This window comes from Myotis daubentonii, chromosome 8, assembly GCF_963259705.1.
Source record: "Myotis daubentonii chromosome 8, mMyoDau2.1, whole genome shotgun sequence".
Taxonomy (NCBI): domain Eukaryota; kingdom Metazoa; phylum Chordata; class Mammalia; order Chiroptera; family Vespertilionidae; genus Myotis; species Myotis daubentonii.
In genome coordinates, this window is record NC_081847.1 from 70,470,826 (window position 1) to 70,493,409 (window position 22,584).

General features: G+C 53.1%; 1 protein-coding gene across 1 annotated transcript; it reads left to right on the forward strand.

The window, feature by feature from the left end:
* The first annotated feature begins 527 nt into the window (after positions 1 to 527).
* On the forward strand, positions 528 to 20,653 carry SDC4 (syndecan 4). The gene is made up of 5 exons (XM_059706972.1): positions 528 to 671; positions 12,964 to 13,099; positions 14,422 to 14,468; positions 15,230 to 15,431; positions 18,582 to 20,653. The coding sequence occupies exons 1-5, from the start codon at positions 603 to 605 to the stop codon at positions 18,731 to 18,733; spliced, it is 606 nt and encodes a 201-aa protein (XP_059562955.1). The 5' UTR covers positions 528 to 602; the 3' UTR covers positions 18,734 to 20,653.
* Positions 20,654 to 22,584: the final 1,931 nt, after the last annotated feature.

Below are 22,584 nucleotides of genomic sequence, written 5' to 3' on the forward strand. Positions count from 1 at the left end.
GAATGCTATTTAGCGACACGTAAAACTTTTATAAAATTCAAATTTCAGTGTCCATAAGTACTGTTTCATTAGAACACAGCCACACTCATTCTTTGAAGTATTTATTGGCTCTTTGAGCTACAACTCTAGAGTTTAACTAATTGTGACAAGAGGCCCTATGGCCGGCAAAGACTAAAATAATTGGTTCGCGCCCCGTTTGGGATGTCTTCCGTCCCCTCCGAGGGGAGCACACCTGGTTTGAAGGGTCCCTCCTGTCCCTGGGCCTCAGTTTCCCCCGCTGTAAAATGAGAAGCTTAGACGCAATGATCTTTGGGGGCCTGTCTAGCAGGGGATCAAGTCAATAAGGGGGTGGGGGCTCCTAGAGGACCGTGACTTGGTCGGTGGGGACCGGCTGACGCGCACAGGGCGGGTCCCTTGGGGTTTCCATCCCCGCGGGCGAGCGCTGCGCCCCGGAGGCCCAGCTTTCCCGGGGAATTCCTGGGGGAGGAGGGCAGGGGTGCGGGCCCGGGGGCGGGGCGGGGCGGGGCCGGCCACCGCCTATAAGGAGGGCCGGCTGCGGACGGCGGCCACTCGCCTGCGCGCCCTTCCCAGACCGCGACGCCATGGCCCCCGCCCGCCTGCTCGCGCTCCTGCTGCTCCTCGTGGGCGCCCCCGCCGCCGCCGCGGAGTCGGTAGGTGCTTGGAGATCCCCGAGGGGGCGGACCAGCACCTCCTTTGTTCCTGGGAGCCCGGGATCGGGGGGCTGCGTCACCCCTAAGGAGATGCCGAGTCCGGGGAAACTTTGTTGGAAACTTGGCTCCGACCGAGGTCCCAGGGAGGCCCCGGTGGTGGGAATGGGGGGCTCCTCCGCTTGCCGTGCGCACCCACCCTGTTGCTCTTCCCGCCTCCCCTAGGCCTCGCCCCGCCGCGGGCTCCAGGCTCGGACGTGACTAAGCCGGTGTCACCTTCCTCCCCCCGCCCCCCCGCACCCCTTCCCGCACCCCGCACCTTCCCTGGTGATCCAGGGATAGGCCCGGAGGCCCGAGCCCTCCTCCTCGCCCCCTCGGCGCGGGGAGCGGGCAGCTCCAGAACCCGAGATGCCTGGGGATGAGGGGCTGCGAGTCCTCGGGAGGGGGAGGAGTTAGGGTTCCGCGGCGCCCGGTTTCACACGCCGGGGAGTGGAGGACTGAGCCCTGACCTCACTCTGGCCGCAGCGTTGCCACTGGCTTGTGACTTGGGGCAAGGCCCTGCCCCTGCTGAGTCTCAATTTCCCCACCTGCACCGAGGGCTTGGGGAAGTGGGGCAGGAGGTAACAGTGCATCTTTAGGTTCCGTCTTTACAAAGTTGAGACTCTGATCTTTCAAGGGTGAACGGCAGGGATGGTTGGGGCCCGGCACTTCTCCGTGCACCCCCCCCCCCGCTCCGCCCCCACCTCCCCGGCCTCCCCTGGGCTTTATGTAAGAAGAGTGTTTATTTTTGCTCAATGCAGACGGGAAATCGAAGCACCCACATTGAGTGAGAGCGAGGTGAAGGGGGCTGGGGAGAGGGGCCTCCGCGGGCACGGAGAAGCCGCCTCCTCGCTGCCCACTGGTCCCCGCCCTAGTTTACAAAGCCCTGGGCCACCTGAAGCTCCATCCCAGCAGCCAGCTGGGGGCAAGGGGGGCAACCTCTGGGAAGTCGAGGGCAAACGAATCTGCCTTCCACTGCCTTCCAAGGGCCTGGGCTTTGTGCCCCCTTCCTGTCCTTAAACCCCGAGTCCCTGTTGTCAGTTCCCGCATGGGGTTCCCATTTCTCTGGGCTTCCTTAGGGGAGAGTCGTTTCTGCAGGGCAGTCCTCGGGTGAGGAATGAATACGACCCTGAGCAATAACCCTCCAGCACAGTTTCGTGCTGCTGGTGTGCCTGGCAGTGTTCTAATCGCTGTCTAATGGCTGTTCTAATGGCTCTTCAACGACCTTAATTCTTGACAACCCTGTTTACTGCTCTTAAACTGGTCCTGAGGCTAGAAAGGTGAACTAACTTGTCCAGGGTCACACAGCTAATTAGGGGCTGAGCAGATTCTCCCAGCTCTCATCTTAACTGGTAGTCTGATGCTACTCTGAGTGGCTGCTGCTGTGTCCCATCCACGGATAACTCAAGACTAATTTAGTGTCTAAAGATCTGGGGTTGTTCCAGCCTCAAGGAATTCTGCGGTGGAAGGTGATAACTCCCCCAAACTAGGGGCAACCTTGCCAGAAAGTTAGTGGCTGAGCCAGGACTCCATCCCAAGCCTGCTGCTCCCTGGTGCAGAGGTCCTTACTAGGCCCTGAAGGATGTGTTGGAGCCCAGCAGTTGGGGAAGCAGCCAAAGCAATGCCATGCTGGGTCCCATGGGCCTGGGCAATAGGAGAGGAAAGACCCTGGAGATTGTGAGGCCAGTGCATGGGCAATCACCTGCCAGTCTCAGCTCAGGGACTGCTGAGCCTGCAAGTCCTTGAGTGAGGAGCAGACAGCTGTGTCTCTGAAGGATGTGGTCTGGGGAGGGCTGTCAGCCCTGCGTGTGGTGACCCATCATCAGCTTGGAGAGAAGTCAGTCCTGAGCAGCTGCTTCCTGAGAGATGTTCTTCTGTTTCGTCCTCACCGGAGTGGTCCGCTTCCTGGCTAATGTCACCGACCTTCCGCCTCTGACTGGGTCAGAGGGCTTCCCCTTTTGGCCCCACCACCCCCTTTCCTCCCAAGGTTGTGGCCAGAAAAATCAGACCTCATCACAGTGGGTTAGACCAGTGGTCGGCAAACTGCGGCTCGCAAGCCACATGCGGCTCTTTGGCCCCTTGAGCATGGCTCTTCCACAAAATACCATGTGCGGGCGCCTAGTACAGTGCGATTGAAACTTAGTGGCCCATGCGCAGAAGTCGGTTTTCGGCCTGGGCGAGTCTATTTTGAAGAAGTACTGTTGGTATTTGGCTCTGTTGACTAATGAGTTTGCCGACCACTGGGTCAGACCATAGCGATGACGCAGCCAGCCCTTCTTTGTAAGGTGGAGAAAACGGGGCGCAGGGAGAGGGTTTGCGGATAGCAGTTATGATTTGCTCGGTGCTTTTCCTCCGCCAGGTTGGGTATGTGGGAAGCACTCCTCAGAAAGGAAGCCGGTGGGGGTTGCACTGTGCCCACTCCACAGGCGAGGGAACTGAATGCGGTAAAATGGGTACCACTTCAAGGTAGCAGAGAGCATCTACCATCAGAATCTGTCCAGTAGCCCCTCCAATAGTGCTCTTGGGACCGCTCCCCAAATTTTAGGTGTAAGCCAAAGGCCTGCCCTCCCCTCGGGTGGTTTCCCCCACCCCCAGGTGCCACAAGCTTTGGGAATTGAACCCTGGCTGAGCACCCTGCCTCTTCTCCATTTGGATGGGGCTTGCCATCCTAAACCAGTTCTTCCTGTCCAGCTGGGAGCATTCCCCTGAACTGCCTTCCTGCCACTCCCTCCCTGGCCAATTAAAGGCAGCCTTGTTTAGGGAGTCTCACCCCCACCTCCCAGGTGGGGCTGTCCAGGCCCAATCGGTTCTGGGGAATTGTCCCCCACCTACCAGTGTACTTTAGCTTAGAGATATTTCTGGTTTCCTTGAGAATTCTCTCCTTGATTGCATAGACGTGGGGTTGGGGAGGAAGCCCAGGGTTCTAAGACCCTTGAGTGACCAGTGAGAGCTACCAAGCACCCAGGAGACTATGTGGGCCACAGTGTGGGGGCTGGGGAGTTCCATGAGGTTGAGTCCCTTTCCCTCTCTGGGTAGACATCCCCCATCTGTCAAAATGGGATTTGAACCAAATGGCCTCCAGAGCCCTTTCCAGCTCGGGTATTTTATTAATGGCCAAGTACCTACATTCTGAAAGGGCTTTGGAAACTATAAAGACTTCTAAGATGTCTCAAAGGAGGTTATGTTTGGTGAGGGAATGATCTACTCCACCAAATTCTGAGTTGTGACCCCCCCCCCCCCCCCCCCCCGCCCACACACGTGGACCCACCACTTCCACCCACACACACCGAGGCAGGAACTCTGCTGTTTCTTCTTAGTGAAACCCCTGTCTGTAGTTAGTACTCAGGCAATGTTTGTATGAATGAATAAGTAATATTCAGGCACGTAACTTCATTCTAAAAGGCGCACTGAGATTATTTAATACTGATGTGAATGCCTCCTGGTGTACTGTGAGGTAGGCATGATTATCTCCATTTTTACAAGAAACTGATGCTCAAATGAATGTAGTGGTTTGCCAAGGTCAGAACAAGGTCTGTGTGACAACGCTAGATGTTTGCCTTGATCGACCTCAGACAACATTCCAGATCAGGAAACTGGCGGGGTTGAAGGTAGATACCTTAGGTTCTACTTCTGAATTGCTCGGTGACCTTGAGCAATATGCCCTATGTCTGGATCTCAGGGTCCCCAACTCTAAAACGAAGAGGTTGGACCAGTGCCCTTCAGGGTCCTTCCTGTCCTGAGAGCCGACTGCTAGGGGGAGGAGCCCTCTCTTGGCCTTCCTGGTAAAGAGCCCGAACAAGAGAAGTTGGTGGGGAGGGACATTCATCTCCTGCCATCCCCAGCTCCTGGAAACAGAGGGCTTTTCCAAGGACTTGGAGTGCTGAGCGGCCTGAATGAGGGACTGGGAGAGCCAGGCTGGGCTACCCGCCCCAGCTCCCTCCTGGGAGGAATTGACTCTTAGCTGTCCTCGGCCTCCTGGACTGCTGGGTGTGATTTCCAAATGACGTTTAAAATTGGGGAAAGGGGCTGGACGGGGCTGTGTGAGTCACTGGAGAAAAGCGGTAGCTGGCCTGGCTTGCCTGAGTCACCCATTCCTTTCCCCTCTTGGCTATAGGATGGCTCTGTGGTGGGGCTATTGCCATGGGCTCCAGAGGTTTACCTTGTCCCGTGAGAGCCTGTTAAAGAGTCAGCATCTCAGTGCCCAGGGCCTTGAGGGGACACACAATCCTTCACAGTGCCTGGCCCTGTGTGTGGACTTTGAAAGAAGAGAATTCAGCCAGTCCTCAGAACTGGTTATTTGGCCTCTGCTGAGCCGGTCTTTCTTTTTCTTCTCTTCTCTTCTCTCTTCTCTTCTCTTCTCTTCTCTTCTCTTCTCTTCTCTTCTCTTCTCTTCTCTTCTCTTCTCTTTTCTTTTTTCTTCTTTCTTTTCTTTCTGCAAAACTAAGGCTGCAACTGCTCTGAGTTTATAGAGCAAAGCTGGTCCAGTCCAGATTGGATTTGGCCCCAGGAATCTTGGTGTGTTGGACGCCCCCCTCCTTGCTTGCCGACACTGGCTAGAGGGCATTGGAACACTGGTTTGGAGTTAGGCAGACCGGACTCCAGAGGTGTGAAGTCCTACCTGACCGCGTGGGCCCCTCACCCACTCAGTTTCTTGGTCTGTAAGATCTGGATTGTGGTGAGGCTTGTAGATGACAAGACCGCAAATAAAGGCCCCAGTACCGTGCCGGTAGGAGGAGGTGTGCTAAGTGGCAGTGCCCTCTTTGTCCAGGCCGCTTGGATGCTACCTGGGACCTTTGAGGAACCCACCCCCTTGGTCTCTGGGAAGCTTTTTCCCTTCCTCCCTTTCTAACCCAGAGCCACAACGTGGTGAGGGAGGAGTCCAGGGTGGGGCTGATGGAGCCCAAATCTGATTTGTTTATCTTAGAAGTGGCTGTTTGCTAATTATCTGATGGGTTTATATTTAATCAAGAACCAGTTCCCGGCAGCACCACCCTCCTGGCCCACCCTTCTGGGACAATCTGTAGGAACCCGTTGTTGAGCAGTTTGCAGCCTGGAAGGAGAGGGGGCAGGACCATGTTAGAGGCTGACTGAAGATCGGGCTCTGGGCTTTGGTGTGTGTGCCTGTGGTGGGGGGGACGGTGGACAGAAAGAGTCATGTTCTGAAAAGCCAGTTTTCCTGTGTTTTCATTGCCTGGTGCCTGGAGAGGATGGAAGAGGAGGCATTTGTCAGCAGTTGGGGCCTGATTTAACCCTAGAAAGGCGTACGACAAACCCGACCTCTCGGGCAGGTTTGTTATTAACTCGCTGCTGACCTTTGGGTGCCGCCCCACATCTCCTGTCTGCTGGAGGCCGGGTGCCAGAACAGCCCGAGTCCCGTCCCAGCTCTGCCGCTCACCCTTCAGCGACACACAGTTAGTTAATAAGTCACTTTGCCGATGGGAGCCCGTGTCCTCTATAAAACACCTGTGTCACTCGAGGGTCATAATCGCAGTTTGGCAAACTTGTAAAGTGCTGGCTTACGTTTAGTTTAGTATTACCAGCTAGACAAGGGTTCTTAACCTGGCCCAGGCTGGCTTTGGAAAGGTGGCCTGTACCCATGTTGAAAAAGTAAACCGATGGCTACAGTTCTTGGGGTTCAAAACTTTCTTTATTCCAGAGGGCTCTAGGAGTCCCCCAAAGCTCACTCTGATCTGGCTTTGGCCTTCTGCAGTACCCCTACCTACCCCTCCAAGTTCCCAGCCACCGCTGTGTCCCTGTTACTCCCCACTCCCAGCCTCCCTCCAGGCCCTCCAACTCAGCCCCACCCCCTCACTCTGCACGTCCCCTTCCCAGTCCTTCAGGGCTGCCCCAGTTTTCTCTGGCACAGCAGAAGCGAAGCGGCTGCTAGTCAGGTGACACCTGGGGTAATGGAAAGGGGAGGCAGGGAGAGGCTGGTATGTGTGGAAACAGTGACTTGATGGAGCCTGCTGGACATGGCCAGGCCTGCAGGGACTGGCTGTACCACTCCAGCCTGGGGGTATGGGGGCAGGGGTGACCAGTGGCTGGGCTGAGATGTCTTTGGGACAGACTGACTTGGTCTGCAGCGGTGGCTTCCCCAAGTGGTAGGGGAGGCTTCGAAGGGGCAGGAAGCCAGTACCAAGAGCTGATCCAATCAGCTCAGACAAGGCTATCGGCTCTGCTCTTGAGAACAGGGAGGCTTGCTCATGTCTTCCCCGCCATCCAGCAGGGACCTCGGATCCAGGATCCGCTGCCTAGATTACAAACCCCAGCTTCAATGCACCTCTGTCTCCACAGCCCGGCGGGAGCCAGCCCCTCCCGCTATCTCCACCGGTAATCGGAGCAGTGCCCAGCTTGGTTACCAGGCCTCAAGACAGAGGGAGGCTTGTCTCTTTGAGAACTGTCTTTGGTGGGGAAACCAAGACCCAGAGAAGCAATCTTCCAAGATTGCCCAGGGAGGTAGTGACGGGGTGTGACGTCAGCTCCTGACAGGGGGACATCCAGAGGCTCTAGAAGCTCCCTCCCCTGCCCCCATTCCTAGCTGGCACCCCAGGATCCTGGAGCCCTTGCTGTGGGAATGGGCTGCCCTGGGGTGGAGGAGGGGGAGGGCGGGCAGGGGTTTGGTGGAAAGCTGGCTGCTGGCAGTGCCAGGCCTGGCTACTCTCCTGAGTGATTGTGTTCCAGTAACCCGACCTCAGAGTGGGCAGAGCTGACATTCGAACCCCCACCCCACCCCCAGACCTGGCTTAACCCTTCAGGTACCACAGGCCAGGTTGTGTATTGGTGTGTGGCTGTTTTTGCCTTCTGTATATATATATATATATATTTTAAATATATTTTATTGATTTTTTTACAGAGAGGAAGGGAGAGGGATAGAGAGTTAGAAACATCGATGAGAGAGAGACATCGACCAGCTGCCTCCTGCACACTCCCCACTGGGGATGTGCCTGCAACCAAGGTACATGCCCTTGACCGGAATCGAACCTGGGACCCTTGAGTCCGCAGGCCGATGCTCTATCCACTGAGCCAAACCGGTTAGGGCTGTATATTTTTTTCATCCCCAAGTCTGGTCAGGATATACTCTGGCATCGAATTTTCAGTCATCTGCTTAGGACAGGTGCTCCAAGTTGTGTGACCTTGGGCTGGCCTCTGCCCATCTTAGGGTCCTTCTCCCTGCACAGTCTGAAGGGGACGTGATTGGTTGTGGAAAAGTCTCTGACCCAGTATAGTGTATGTCCCTTCTCACTTTGCAAAGTATCTCCAACCACCTTCTTTCTAGCAATGGAATTGCTTCAACAACTTTTCCCAGGACCCTCTGACCCTTTGACCATTAACCCCCTTATCCAGAAGGAAGACAGGTGGGGATTAATAACAGCCGCTATTCATTGAGCACCTGCTGTGTGCCAGGCCACATGCTGGGCCCCTTGCACACACTAATGCATTTCACTTAATCCTCCTCATTCTGCCAGGCGTTCCGAGCTCTAGTAACCAAAGAGCAAACTGAGGAATCGAGATGTGCGGTCAGCCCTCAGACTCCTGCAGTTTTGCTTATGAGTCTGCTTTTTCAGGCAGCTACTCTAGTGGAGACTTCCTTTCTGCCGGGGCGAAGAGAGGCCTGATTGTGGCCCTCAGGTTTTGCTCATTCTGGGGGGATGCCTGACCTTCAAAGGGAGGTGGGGAAAGAGTGACTGTGTCAGCGGTCCCTTCTGGAGATCTCCTGCCAGGATCACTCTGTTGGGTGTAGTCACGGAGCCCAGCTGCTCACTAACCTGCCCCCCCCCCCCCACACACACACCCATTGCCCTTCTGGTCTCACCTCCTGAAAGAAGGGTCAAGTGTGTCCCGGACCCTGACCCTAGCTCCCGTAGGGAAGAGCCAGGTGGGGGAAGGCTCTCCTCCCTCCTCGAAACAGTTCATAGTTAACCAAGCCCTGACCCTGAACTTCTCCCTGGTGCCCTAGCCAACTTTCTGTTCTTTTGTTTAAGCAATATCACTTTCAACTCTGTTTACTTGCTGGCCAGGGGAAAGGGTGCCCTGGAGGCCTGGCCTGGCAGTGTGGGCTGTGGGATTGGGGTGGAAAGGTGAAGCGTGGGTGGCAGTGAGAAGTTTGGCTGTGGCTAAGACGTAGTCTCGAGAAAGATCTAGGATGAAATCCCAGCTCTGTCACACTCTAGCTCTGTGACTTCAGATGAGTAACTCAACCGAACCTGCAAAATGGGTAGAACATCCTACCAGTTTGTGCCAACAAAACGAACTCGTATAGAGAAGAACCCGGCTTGGTGCCCTGCATGCAGAGGGCACGTGTGCTAGCCGCCCCAGCCCCCAGGCTTGTCCTGGGTGACAAAAGCTATAGCATTTGGGATAGGGTTGGGGTCCTTTTCCTAGCTTCATGCCTCTAGCCTAGGCACTGGAAGGGGGTATATCTGGAGTGACAGCAACTGCCGGTGGACCTGTTGAGACCCTTCGGGGCAGCCAAAACCCGGGAAGAGAGAGGGAGGACAACTGCAGCCCGAGCGCCAGGAGACCTCCGTTCCAAGTCCAACCCAGCCGCTAGCTGCTTGGGTGACCTTGGCCAAGCCCCTGGACCTTTAATCTGTCTGCTGGCTTATAACATGAGACGCGTGGGCTCGGTGGCCTCAGATACCTTCCGTTGGCAGATGCTATTCCCTTTAGAACAAAGCAGCACCTACCTCTCAGCATCTCTAAGCCTCCAGGCACCAGCCCAGTGCGCACCAGCCCCAGGGCCGGCAGGTCCACGAGACCCAGGCCCCTGCCTTGTTCCCCTGGTGATATCTCTTGTGTGTCTGTGAGAGGGACAAAGACGGGGAGACCCAAGGTTCCCAGAGAGGATGCCTGTGCGTGAACACACGTGTGACTACATGTTCCCTGGGCAGGGATGGGGTGAGCTGAGGTGAACAGACCACATCCTTAGCCAGGAGCAGGGTGGGGTCCTTCTCTGATCAGGGCTGGGCCTGGCTGCTGGGTGGCCTTGTTCTCCAAAGATACTCCAGGCTGAATGAGCCTTGCTGATAAGAGGGTGGGGAGAGGGTGGGCTATTGGCACCCACCTCTACACTCAAAGGGATGATTACCCACAAGCCCCTGCAACTCAGTCCTGTCTTGCTGGCCTAGCCTTAAAGGGTCCTGCTGGAGTTGAAGAAGAACTTAATTTCCTGTTTCCTCTGATCAGCATACCTCACAATTCTGCCAAGCCACCTGACTGGCTCTAGGAGTGCACGCAGGCTCACCAAATGCAGCCTTTCGGGACCCCGTCCTTTTAGAGCCAGAACAGGTATCTAGTGGGGTCGAGTCCTGACCATGCACCTGCCTCCTGGTGTGACCTTAGACAAGTCCTTTTTCCTCCCCAGGAACCTCGTATGAATATGAAGGGTTATGGATGACCAGGTGATCACAAAGAGGGCTGAACTGGGAATAAATCTGGTTCAGCCTCATTTTTGCAGATTTGGCTGCAGGAATGCCATGCCCACCCCCTCAGTCTTCATGTTACCAGCATAAGACAGGTTCCTATCAACGAATCAGTGTGCTAACCCTGGCTGTTTCGAAACACTCACATACTGGAAGGCAGGCTCAGAAGCAACATTATATGGCTCCTGGGGACAAGCAGGGGGAGGGAGGATCTCAGCCTGAAACAGTCCCCGTCGGGACCCCAGCCGCTGTCTTGAGGACTGGAGCTCTGGCTCCCACAGGCCAGGCCAACAAGGGGCCATAGCACCATCTTTCCCTCCTCAGCTGCTTTGACCTCCGCGGAACAGGGCTCCCTGGGTAGACGGGCACTCTATGTGTGTCGTGTGTGTATGTGGGTAAAGGCACAGGGGACCCATGCTTGGGTTCTGGTCCAGTGTGGCCATTTTTGGCCTGTGTGAACTTGGGCAAGTGAGTTTACCTTTCTGAGCCGCCCCCCCCCCCCACCCCCTTTCCACTTCTGTGAAAAACACATCTATTTGCAGAACCACTTCATGCTAAGTGCTTAGCTAGGCAAGCCACGGAGGTCCTGCTCTCAGGTCCTGGGCCCCAGAGCACAGGGACCCCTCCCCAGGGACCGGCACCTTGTGCAATCGCGGAGAAGCCTTACTTTTGAGCTGCCAAACCAAAGCCGCAGGCACAGGGCTGTGCGCGGGGGCTGGAATTCCAATGCCAGCGGCTCACAGCTCCTGATTCCCCAGTCATGAAGTCATCCCTAACCCCTTCTGGCTCCCCACCCCCACGTGTGCCAAGCGGTCAGCAGATTCTCCCCTCCTGTGGGAGGTGCAGTGCCTCCCCACTGCCTTCCTCCCAGCCTGGCCCGCTCCCTTTCCAGAATCCAGCTTATGCCCACGTGGGAGTGGAAGAGGGCCTGACAGGTTCCGCCCGCCTCTCCCCGGAAACCAGGAGGGAGTGCAGGAGGCTCCTGGGCCCTTCCTGCAATGGTAACCTTGTCTTAGGAACCAGCATTCCTTCCTGGGCTCCCCTGGCATCAGAAGCTGAGGCTGGCCTCTTTGGTCTGTGAGCTATGTAGCTAACTCACTGTGTGAACTTGGGCCAGTCAGTGACTGTCCGGGGCTAGTATTCTCTCAAATTCTGTGAAATGAGAGGACAGGGCGTCCCTGGCCTCTCTCCAGCTGGTATTCTGTGGTTCTGGGCAGCACCCTGACCTCCTGCAGTTAGGGGTTCTGGGAAAGAAGATGAGACACTGTTGGGGAGTGGGGGCGGCGCCTGTATTGAACTTAATCAAAACCCTAACCCTAGCCCTAACCGGTTTGGCTCAGTGGATAGAGCGTCGGCCTGTGGACTGAAGGGTCCCAGGTTCGATTCCGGTCAAGGGCATGTACCTTGGTTTCGGGCACATCCCCAGGAGGGGGTGTGCAGGAGGCAGCTGATTGATGTTTTTCTCTCTCATCGATGTTTCTTTTTCTTTTCTTTTTAAAAATATATTTTATTGATTTTTTACAGAGAGGAAGGGAGAGGGAAGGGAGAGAGATAGAGAGTCAGAAACATCGATGAGAGAGAAACATCGATCAGCCGCCTCCTGCACATCTCCCACTGGGGATATGCCCGCAACCCAGGTACATGCCCCTGACCGGAATCGAACCCGGGACCCCTCAGTCCGCAGGCCGACGCTCTATCCACTGAGCCAAACCGGTTTCGGCTCTCATCGATGTTTCTAACTCTCTATTCCTCTCCCTTCCTCTCTGTAAAAAATCAATAAAATATATTAAAAAACAACAACCCTAACCCTTCTGGCAAATAGTAGACACTTTAATATTTGAATTAATTAATGCAATCATGAACTTGGCCCAGGACTGCTGTTCTGTGGGCAGACAGAACCCTAGCCCAGGAGCTGAGAGGAAGGTCGGGAGCCCAGTAGCTGATGTCCTATAGGACCTTGAGAAGGTTCTTTACTTCCCTGGCTAGGCCTTTGTTACTTTCCTTTTAAAAGCTTCTCGGTCGGGGTGGACCTAAGATTCTGCTGTGACCAGTGGGTCCCCATGGGTAGGGGCTGAGCGACACTGATGGGCGCTGGAGCAGGGGGTCCGAGGCAGGAACTGTGCCTCCCCCTGTCCCGCACAGTGTTGGTGGCAGAGGAGATGTGTGGGAGCTCTTGGGAAGGCGGAACACTGGCGTGTGTTTATGCACTCCTGAGTCACTAGGTCTGGGCAACGCCCTGACCTGAGGCTGTCCCCGGGTGTGGGTGAGCCAGCCCTGCCCGTCCCAGCCAAGTCTGACTCAGCGGGGAAAGGGGTCCCAGAGCCAGCAGCCCTCTCCACCGGGGGTGAATCAGCTCAGCGGCATCACAGAACTCGGCTTAGGGTATCCTCCGCCGGCCTGGGTGGGTGGGAACACTGGCTCTGAAGTCAGGCGGCCCGACATGGAATCCTCACGCCTCCATCGGCCACTTCTGTCACCGAAAGAAAATGATTTGATGTCTTTAATGCCCACTTTCCTTGCTTGTAAAATAGGGCTAAAGTTAAAGAACAGGCCCTGACACATAGCAAGTGCTTAGTAAATGGGACCTGGTACTGTATTTACATTCTGATTATTACCACCTTTATTATTTATGGGAAAGAGACTTGCCTAAGGCCCCACGCAAGTTGGAGGCCAGGAGGAGGCCAGGACCCAGGACTCTAGGCTCTGGCCTGGTCCCCTTCCAGCGCCTCAGTTTACTTTCTCGAATGCCCTTTTCACTGCCTTTTGGGGCTCAGGGGGCTGTTATAGACCACTGTGGGGGCTATTGGCTGATCTGTCTCCTTTTTTTACCCTAGATCCGAGAGACCGAGGTCATCGACCCCCAAGACCTACAAGGCCGATACTTTTCCGGACCCCTACCAGACGACGAGGACGTGGGGGAGCCCGGGCAGGAACTCGATGACTTTGAGCTGTCTGGCTCTGGAGATCTGGGTATGGAGGGTGCAGTGGGCAGGCCGGGGGCACGGGGCTGGAGGGAATGTTTACTCTCCTCATGGGAGGGTGACTTTTGTGGGGATTTTCCTAGAGTGCTCCTCCCTGCTCAAATAAGAGGAAGCAAAGTAACTGGATCAGCCATTTCCACACCCCTGAGACCCTCCCTGGTTGTTTGTAGCTCTAGGTTTTCTGAGCAGCAGCCTGGGTTGTCCACCTAGGCCAGCGGTTCTCAACCTATGGGTCGCCACCCCTTTGTGGTTGAACGACCCTTTCACAGGGGTTGCCTAAGACCATCCTGCATATCAGATATTTACATGACGATTCATAACAGTAGCAACATTACAGTTATGAAGTAGCAACGAAAATAATTTTATGGTTGGGTCACAACATGAGGAACTGTATTTAAAGGGCCAGAAGGTTGAGAACCATTAACCTAGGACGTAGTGAGCGTGGGGTGATGTGGGAAGAATTGAGTGTTTTCCTTCCTTTGAAAAGGAAAAAGACCTGGGGGTGTATCAGGGCAGAGGTGTGGATGGGAAATCAAGAATAAGCCCTTGCTTCAGAGGGTGTGGGAGTGGGTGGAGGCACCCCGGCTTCTTGGGGCTGGACCTGGAGCTAGGGTCTTGTGTGGTCCTTGGTGACCTCCTGGCCCTGAATGCTGGACTAGACAGCCACTAGGAACATCCCTACTGTGTGCAGGGTGGCAGAATGATTCAAAGCTTGAGCTTTGGATTCACATAGTCCTGAGTTCAAACTGTCAGCCTGTGGCCTCTGAACCTTGGTTTTTAAGTCTGTAAAATGGGAAGAGAAATGACATTACATCTGTGTTTGGGGCACTGTACTCACTTGGAGCTCTGCACATACCGAGTGCTAAGTAAATGTTTTAATATTGCAATTCTTCTGTTTCATATTGCCATCTGGAGTCTTGCCTTTTCAAATGAGGCCCCTGGAGATCTTATTAAAATGTAGAGTCTGGTTCAGTGGGCCCTGAAATTCTGTATTTCTCACTGGTCCCTCAGGTGTGCTGTTGGTCCCTGGACCCACCCTTTACTGAGCAAGGGGTTGGAGTTGACAAAGCGTCTGTCCAGCTACCAGCTCACCATTCCTCACCATTCCAGGAAAGAGCAGGGGAGGCAGGTGTCAGGACCCCCATTTTACAGATGAGATGACTGAGGCTGGAGTGGAAACGGGTCACTTGCTGGACATTGAGCATTTGGGAGCTGCTTATAAGTGTGGTCTCCCAGCAGCCATGGCTGAAAGAGGGTCATTCATTTGGGGGTAACTGACTTCACACTCACACAGTCTTTCTGAACTTACAGATGACTCAGAGGACCCCAAGGTCTTCCCCGAAGTAATCCAACCCTTGGTAAGTAACCGCATGCCTTGCTTCTCCCCCTGCTCTTCTGTAACACCTGTTGAGAGGGGCAGACTAAGTGAGGATGTGACCTCACTCTGCAAGAAGACTTTTATTTGTGACCCTGGATCCTTGGGGGCAGGCACAACTGTGGTCATGGGTAGGCCATCTTTCCTACAAGGATAATCACTCAACATTTAATGTGTTTCCAGCCCCTTTGCTGTGCTTTTATGGGTATTCTGTGCCATACATTTTTTACTTAAAGTGGTCATGAGTCTTTCCCCACATAATTAAATATTCTTCCTGTTTTTAGAGGCTGCATGATTATAGTTCACCCAGCTCCCCTGATGGATGAAAAAGTTGCTTATAACTTTTTGATATTCTGAAATTATAACACCACAGCAAACATCTGATACAACTATCTGATTAGCATCTTAAGGCAGAGTCCCAGAGGCAAAATTGCTGCCTCAATGGGCAAGCAATTTCTGCAGTTTGGCTAAACCTTCCCTCCAGAGTGGTTACTCTTAAAATACCCACTGAGCAGCAGTGAGTGGGGACACCTGCTCCTTGTGCCCTTGGTCACATTCATTCCCATTTTGAGAGACTAACTAGAAAAGTTGTTGAGGTTGTGGCTGACTCCTGCTCCGGGGCCACGTGGCTCAGTCAGCAAGAAGGCAGAACCAGATTCCCCGCCTGGCTGAACGTCCCTGTCCCCTGCCCTGGTCTCTCCCCAAACTGCACTGAGCCTTTCTTTCTCTTCTGTCCCCATCCAGGTGCCCTTAGATAACCACATTCCTGAGAGGGCAGGGCCTGGGAGCCGGGTCCCCACCCAACCCAAGGAACTGGAGGAGAATGAGGTCATCCCGAAGGGGCTCTCACCGCTGCTTGAAGGGAACGAGGATGTGTCCAACAAGGTGTCCATGTCCAGCACTGCCCAGAGCAGCAACATCTTTGAGAGAAAAGAGGTCCTGGCGGGTAAGGTTCCTGCCCTCACAGGACGGGGAGGGTTCAGTGGGAGGCAGTGCCTCGGGCAGGGGCCCCTTACAGCCACACTCAGGGTGTCCCACCTTAAAGGTGGGGCTCAAGGGGGCTGTGACTGTGAGTCTGGTGGAGGGGAGAATAATTGCACATCAAAGTCTTCTAAAGAATAGACAAGCTGAGTCATTCACTCGCCTTAAATCCCTCTCTTATTTTCAAAGCGTTTTCACCTCCTGGGTTTGGTACTTAGGGATTTAATTATTAAAAGTCAACATTCTTTGAAAACCTCCCTTGAAAGCCCAGACACTCCTTGGGATTAGGCTAGCTCCCCCCACCCCCTATTCCCCCCCACCCCCGACTCTATCACCTGACAGGCTTCTGACCTTGGCTGAGAAGCTTTTGAACCACAGTGGAGATGAGCCTCAGTTGCCTCCTCTCTAAGTGGGGACAATGACACCTCCTTAGGTTGGTACAAAGACTCCATGGAAAATAGAATCTGAAATAACTAGGCAAACTCTAAAGGGCTATTCTGATTTGTTAGTATGATATGGTAACTTAAAACATGAGGTCAAGGTGAGAGGCAACAAGGGTTTTATCGATCAGTTGCCTCCTGCACACCCTCTACTTGGAATGTGCCTGCAACCAAGGTACATGCCCTTGACTGGAATCGAACCTGGGACCCTTCAGTCCACAGGCCCATGCTCTATCCACTGAGCCAAACCAGTTAGGGCCGGCTCCATTTTTAAAAAAATATATATTTTTTTATTGATTTCAGAGAGAGAAAAAGAGAGGGAGAGAGAGAAACATCAATGATGGAGAGAATCATCCATCGGCTGCCTCCTGCACACCTCTTACTGGGGACCCGGCCTGAAACCCTGGCATGTTCCCTGACCCAGAATCAAATTGTGACCTCCTGGTTCATAGGTTGACTTTCAACCACTGAGCCACACCGGCTGGGCAAAAGAAAGGATCTTGCCTACACCTGGCAGATGAGGCTCCTGGAAGTCTAACCCTGGGTGACTTTGGGTCCTTCTCAGCCCTGCCCCTGGGCCCCTGGTACCTGAGCCAGTACTCTTTTTATTTTCCCTTCACTACTTTCTGTGTGATGCACGGGGGGTGGGGGAGCCATCAGAACTAGAGGAGCCCTTAGAGACCATTTAGTCTTTTAAGCTTCTTCTAAGGCTCTTTGGTTGAACTGTTTTAAAGCCTCCCCCACCTTTCTTCAACCACAGTTTCATTTTCGGCTGCATGTGTGGGATTCACAGAAGGTTTTGCTTTTACCAACTAAGGTTTCTATGACTTTTTTTCTTAATGGCTTAAAAAAAAAACACCCCATAAAAGTGGCTTTAAAAACCACTGATCTATTCTAAGCAACTGTTTCTTATACAGGGGAAGCTGGTGCCCGGAGAAGGCAGCCCACTGGCCTTGGGTCACATAGCAAGAGGCAGGATGAAGTTAGGTCCTCTCTTACATCTTGCAGCAGAGAAAGCTACCAGTACACGATCTTCATGTGAAGTTATGCTGTTGAGCTCGCTGAGGCAGGGCCCTCCCATCCCACCTTTTTGTTTTACTTTATTTTAAAATATATTTTTATTGATTTCAGAGAGGAAGGGAGAGGGAGAGAGAGATAGAAACATCAATGAGAGAGAATCATTGATCAGCTGCCTCCGGCATGCCCCCTACTGAGGATCCAGCCCACAACCAGGTCATGTGCCTTTGACTGGAATCAAACCCGGGACCCTTCAGTCCGCAGGCCGACGCTCTGTCCACTGAGCCAAACCAGCCAGGACCCATCCCACCTTTTTAAGCAGCACCTGGGAGTTTATCGAGTGCTTGCTATGTGCATGTGATTCATGTTCTCCTCTCATTAGGGTCCCCACAACAACCCTATCAGATGGGTGTGGTTATCGATTCTGTTACAGAGAAGGAAACGATGTCTCTGAGAAACCAAATCACTTGTCCAAAGTCATAAAACCAGAAAGTGGTAGACCTGGCCTTTGAATCTAGGACCACAGTCACTTCTAAGACTGTAATTGAACTTTGACCTTGAGGGGAGTCTCAGCACAGAGCTACTAGAAGAGCTGGGGTCCTCGGAGGGAAAGGTGCGGATGACAAGAATGGGGTTGGCACTCGAAATCCTTTTCCTGGCATCTCCTGGGGGCACTTTGTTGCTGCTTTTCATAGAGTTTTAGCCAAGAAAGAACCTTCCTTGGCTCCCGTGGCCCCATTCTCTGCATAGCTTTGGAGTGTGTGCAGGGACGGAAAATTAATCTCCTTAGCCTGAGTAAGTCCGAATTAGGGGACTCAATCTGCCACAGAAAGGATTCCATGAGACCTCCCTGCCCCCTCCACAAACGAAAGGAGCCATTCTGGCCTCTTGGCCGAGTGCAGAGGACATCCTGGAGTTAGGAGCCCACATCTGCCTGGCCCTGGCCAGCTGCCCCGGGGCTGTGCTCTTCTCTGAGCCCAGCTGTGAGTGTCATTTTACTGTTGCATCAGGCGCGACTCGGTGCTAGGGATGCAGATAGAAACCACAAACATTTACAGTTTATGATTTTGATTTTGCAATGGGTGAGATGAAGGAACTTAAAGTCACACAACCTGTAAGTGGGGGGAGATGGGAGGAGACGCTAGGCCTTAACCACTGATCATAGACCACTGTCTATAATTATCTAGGACACAGGAGGGACATGATAGTGTGTTACACCTGTGCATGGTGGCATGTACACTGTCTATAGACGTGTAGGCCGGCATGCGTACAGGGGCACACCGGCTCAGCTAGAGGACGGCGCAGTAAGTGTATGTCTGCCACCATTTCCACAGCCGCAGTTTTTCTTGCTTCTGGCTCAGTTACGGCTAAGCTGCTCCTGGGGAGTCGACCTGGTGTTTGCAAAAAGCCAGCTTTGGACTCGGACAGATGGGGGTTGGAATGGTGTCTTTGCCACTCTGGCCCTATGGTCTTCAGTGACTCCCCATGACGCCCTTCTCATAAGTGAGGCCGTGAGGATCAAATAAGACCTCAGCATGCAGGGCTCAGGCGGTGTGATGGTGAGGATGTCTCGTCGTAAGAGAACTAAACTGTAACCGTGGGAGGGTACCCGAAGGCCTGAGGAGCCGCTCTCACCTTGCTGTCCCTTTCTCCTCCAGCTCTGATTGTGGGCGGCACTGTGGGCATCCTCTTTGCCGTTTTCCTGGTCCTGCTGCTGATGTACCGCATGAAGAAAAAGGACGAAGGCAGCTACGACCTGGGCAAGAAGCCCATCTACAAAAAAGCCCCCACCAACGAGTTCTACGCCTGAAGCTTCCTCGTGGACACGGCTTGGACTCGAGGGGGGCAAGAAGCCGGAGGACTTTGGAGGGCGGACTTTAGAGTAGGGGGAGGACAACCTAATACTGACCTGTCAGCATCTTCAGCTCTGATTCCATTGTAAGGGACGGGAAACACATCATCTTCTGTTCCTGCCTGCCTCTGGATTTGCTGGGTCTCCATGGTCCCAGCAGAAAAAAAATGAGGCTCAACTTGGCAAGTCTAGGATTGCATTATTTCTGCATCTTCCAGTTTAGAATCTAGGCCCTGCTTAGAGCCCGTACTGACCACGCCTCATCCAGAGCCCCTCTGAGGCTGTCGAATGAGTCCTGCTGGAGGTCTGTCTCCAGCGCCTTCCTCCCTGCCCTGCCCTTTCATAGCCGGCCCCTCTGCCAGGAACTGGGAGAAGGAACTAGAACCATCCGCACCTTGAGATGTGCCCATCGAAGGGCACTGTGTCCACACTACAGGAGTCTCTGTGGTATACCTTGGGCCATTGGGCTCTTTAATGACTTTTGGAAATCAACCTTTTTTATTTGGGGAGGGGCGGGGGGAGCTGAAAGTTCATATTGAAATGGGTTTGTAGAATTTTTGTAAATCTATTTTTAGTAGGGGTTTTTTTTTGTTTTTGTTTTTGTTTCAACAGTTCATTCCTTTGTGTAGAGTCTCTGCCTGGGCCGGAGTGCACAGGTGCCGAGGCCGTCTCTGCTCTCTTGCACATTTCCACCGTACCTGCTAAGTTTGTATTTAATGGTTGTTTGGTTTTGTTTTTTGGTTTCTGTTTCTCGAAAATGAGAGGAGAGCCGGAGATATGATTTTTATTTTTTATTTTTTATTTTTTACTATTTATAGCTTCCAACAGGGCCTCGCTTTTCTGTTTTCCTTCAAGTCCCCTCCCCATTTCATCAGACTTTACAGTCCTCTGCTCATGACTTTGACCCTTTCTGAAGCTGCTTCCTCTAAGAAGTGGATTTTGCTGAGACATAGTTTTCTAGCAGATCCCAAATATATAATGTAAGGGATGGTGGGATATTTGTGTCTCTTTTCTAGTAATATATTATTATTCTTTCTTGGTTCTAGAAAAATAGATAAATATATTTTTTCAGGAGATAGTGTGATATTCCCATTTGAAGTTGGCTGGGCGGTTGAGTGAGTGAATTTTTATATGGTTGAGGGAGGTTTTTGCCTGTTTCTCTTGCCCCGTTCCTGGTGCCTTTTCACGGGGCTAGAATAGTTGAGGGTAGATAGTTCTGCCTTCCTTTTAGCTTCTGCTTTGAACTCAGCTGGTGTTCCTCATTTCTCCAAATTTAAGAGAAAATTGGAGAGCTGTGCTAGCCGATACAGTAACCACCAGCCACAGGTGGCTAAATCAATTAGAATTACATCAAGTTAAAAACCCATTCCTCAGTTACACTAACCGCATTTCAAGTGCTCAGTTGCCACATGTGGCTAGTGGCTACTGTAGTGTGCAGGCAGGTCGAGGCCATTTCTGTCTGTCGGACAGCACTGCTGGAGAACTAAGCTGGCTTAGCAGTCACAGCCCCAGCTTTGCTGGCGTGACCTTTGTCTTCCTGGGCAAAGGACGGGGTTGGGGAGGGCTGATTACGCCCTAGCTCGGAGCCTGTTACCCATGACCTGCCCTTCCAGAGAGGAGGGCTTGGTGGCCTCGCCTGAGTAGGCTGCATCTTCTGACCCCACTGGCTGGGGTGGGGGAATCAGCCTCACTTCCTGAACCCTTCACCCCCACAACCCAGGGTTCCCAGCTGGCTGGGTCCTCTTCTCCATCCCCCACCCACCCATCCCCAGGTCCTTTCCTCTGGCTGTGTTGGACGTGAGCACCTCTTGTAGCCCTTCACACTGTTGTCTGTTACTGACTTTTTGATAAAGAGATAATAAAACCTGATACTTTCTAGATCGCCTGTCTCTGTGGTTTCAAAGTTCATAAGAAGTTCTCTCCGGGCTGTTTCCCTTGGCTTCAGTGGAGCTTGAGAGCACTGCCCTGCCCAAATGCCCTTTGGGGAGTCAGACAGTGGAGGCAGAGATGTGGGAAGCCAGGAAAGGCCTGGAGAGGATGGAAGAAGTGGGAGCGTGTGCCCGGTGGCCTGCAGGGCACGCACGCCTACCTCTGTGTTGCATAGATGGTACCGTGTTTAACAAACACACAGAAGTCCTTGATTAGTTGCCAACTAGAAATGAGGCCATTTCCCATAAAAATCCAGGTTCCTCACTTCTCTTGGGGAAAAAGACTTGACAACTCTCAGGCAGCATGGCAGCAATTAGCCCACCTACACGTGGCTTCTCAACCTCGACACAGACTGTCCACCAGCTTCACTCACGTCGTCAGCTTGGCCTCAGCGGGCATTGTAACTGGCGGACTCTAGACAATTCTTTTGATCCTTGATCCTCACAGCAACGCTGGGAGGTGGGCAAGATCCTTTTTACCTAGCAGACCACCGGCAAGTCCATTCTGTGCTTAACACCTGAACGCACTTAATCGTCACAATTCCGCACAGTAAGGTCCTGTTAGCATCCCCATTTTACAGATGAGGAAACTAGCTAAGAGGTTAAATGACTCGCCCAAACTGACACACCTACCAATGGATTCAGACCCTGGCTGGTGGGCTCCAGAGTGCTCACAATCACACTATCCAAGGGTTTGGGTCAGGGTTCCTTCACTGGGGCTGCTCAGGCCCCACAAACCCCCCTCTGAAGCAAGGAGTCTGGTCTCAAAGCTCTTCTGAGACCCCTGCCACACTTGGTTTTCCTGAGCCCCAGGAGGCTCCTTGTAACTGGAGTCTTGGGAAAGCCCTCACATCTGTTCCATTGGTGTTGTCCAAACTGCCTGCTCGTTTTGAGTCACTAGGGGTTTGGGGATGAGCTTGGTAGAGTGGTCCCCACTTCAACACTTTATAACCAAAGTGAGTCCATAAGGAGCTTGGTCCCAAGGTCGTGCCTTTCTCCAGGACTTTGCCTGCTCCTCCCATCCCCCACCCCTGCCCCAGGTGGCGAGCAGCCAGTTACAGCAGGTGTTTACCACTTCACCACTGAAAGCATTATTGTGTCACCGCTGCCCTGCCTGCCTTTGTCAATTGGGGCCTGGAACAGAGCCAAGCCTTAAGGTGGGGCCCTTTTTGGTGAGTATGGTCAGTGTTGACCCTTGCAAAACTTATTATTGTGTTATTGGTTTCATTCCCCTTAAAGCCACTTCCCCTCTCTCTTACCATCTTCATGGTCTATTGCCTGAGCAGTCCACATCCTCCCCAGGGAGGAAGGTCCCTGAGAATTTCACCCACACCGTGGTTATGAGTTCTCTTTGAGGAAACCCAATTTAAACAAGAGAGAAAGCAAGAGACCCAAAGGTCCATGCTTAAGCCAGAAAGTTAGTTTGTTCATGGTGGAACCTCAGGCAGCATGAAAGCTGGTCAATCGGGAGATTTTGGAACAAATTTTTAACCTTATTCTCACTATGTGCCCTGCCGCCTGCTTTCTGCCCTTTGTAACCAGTCCCCCCCCCCCCCCCTACTACAGCTAGAAGAAAACTAAAAGTATTAAATACTCTTAGGTAGAGAATTAAAAGAACCTCAGAGCATCAGACTTAGCATTAGTAGTATAGGATTCAAATCAGGCTCTGTCCTCAAACCTGCTCTGAGAACTTCATGGGCCTTCTCTCTCAGAGCCTCAGTTTCCCCATCTGTAAAAATGAGGAGGAAATGTGAATGGGAGCAATGTTTCTCAACCCTGGAAGGTTCTGGTCCTGAGAGCTTGAAAAAGTGAAGATTAACTTGAGGAACCCTGACAGTAGGAAAACTCAATTCTCAGGAAGGGAACAGTGCCACCTGCCGA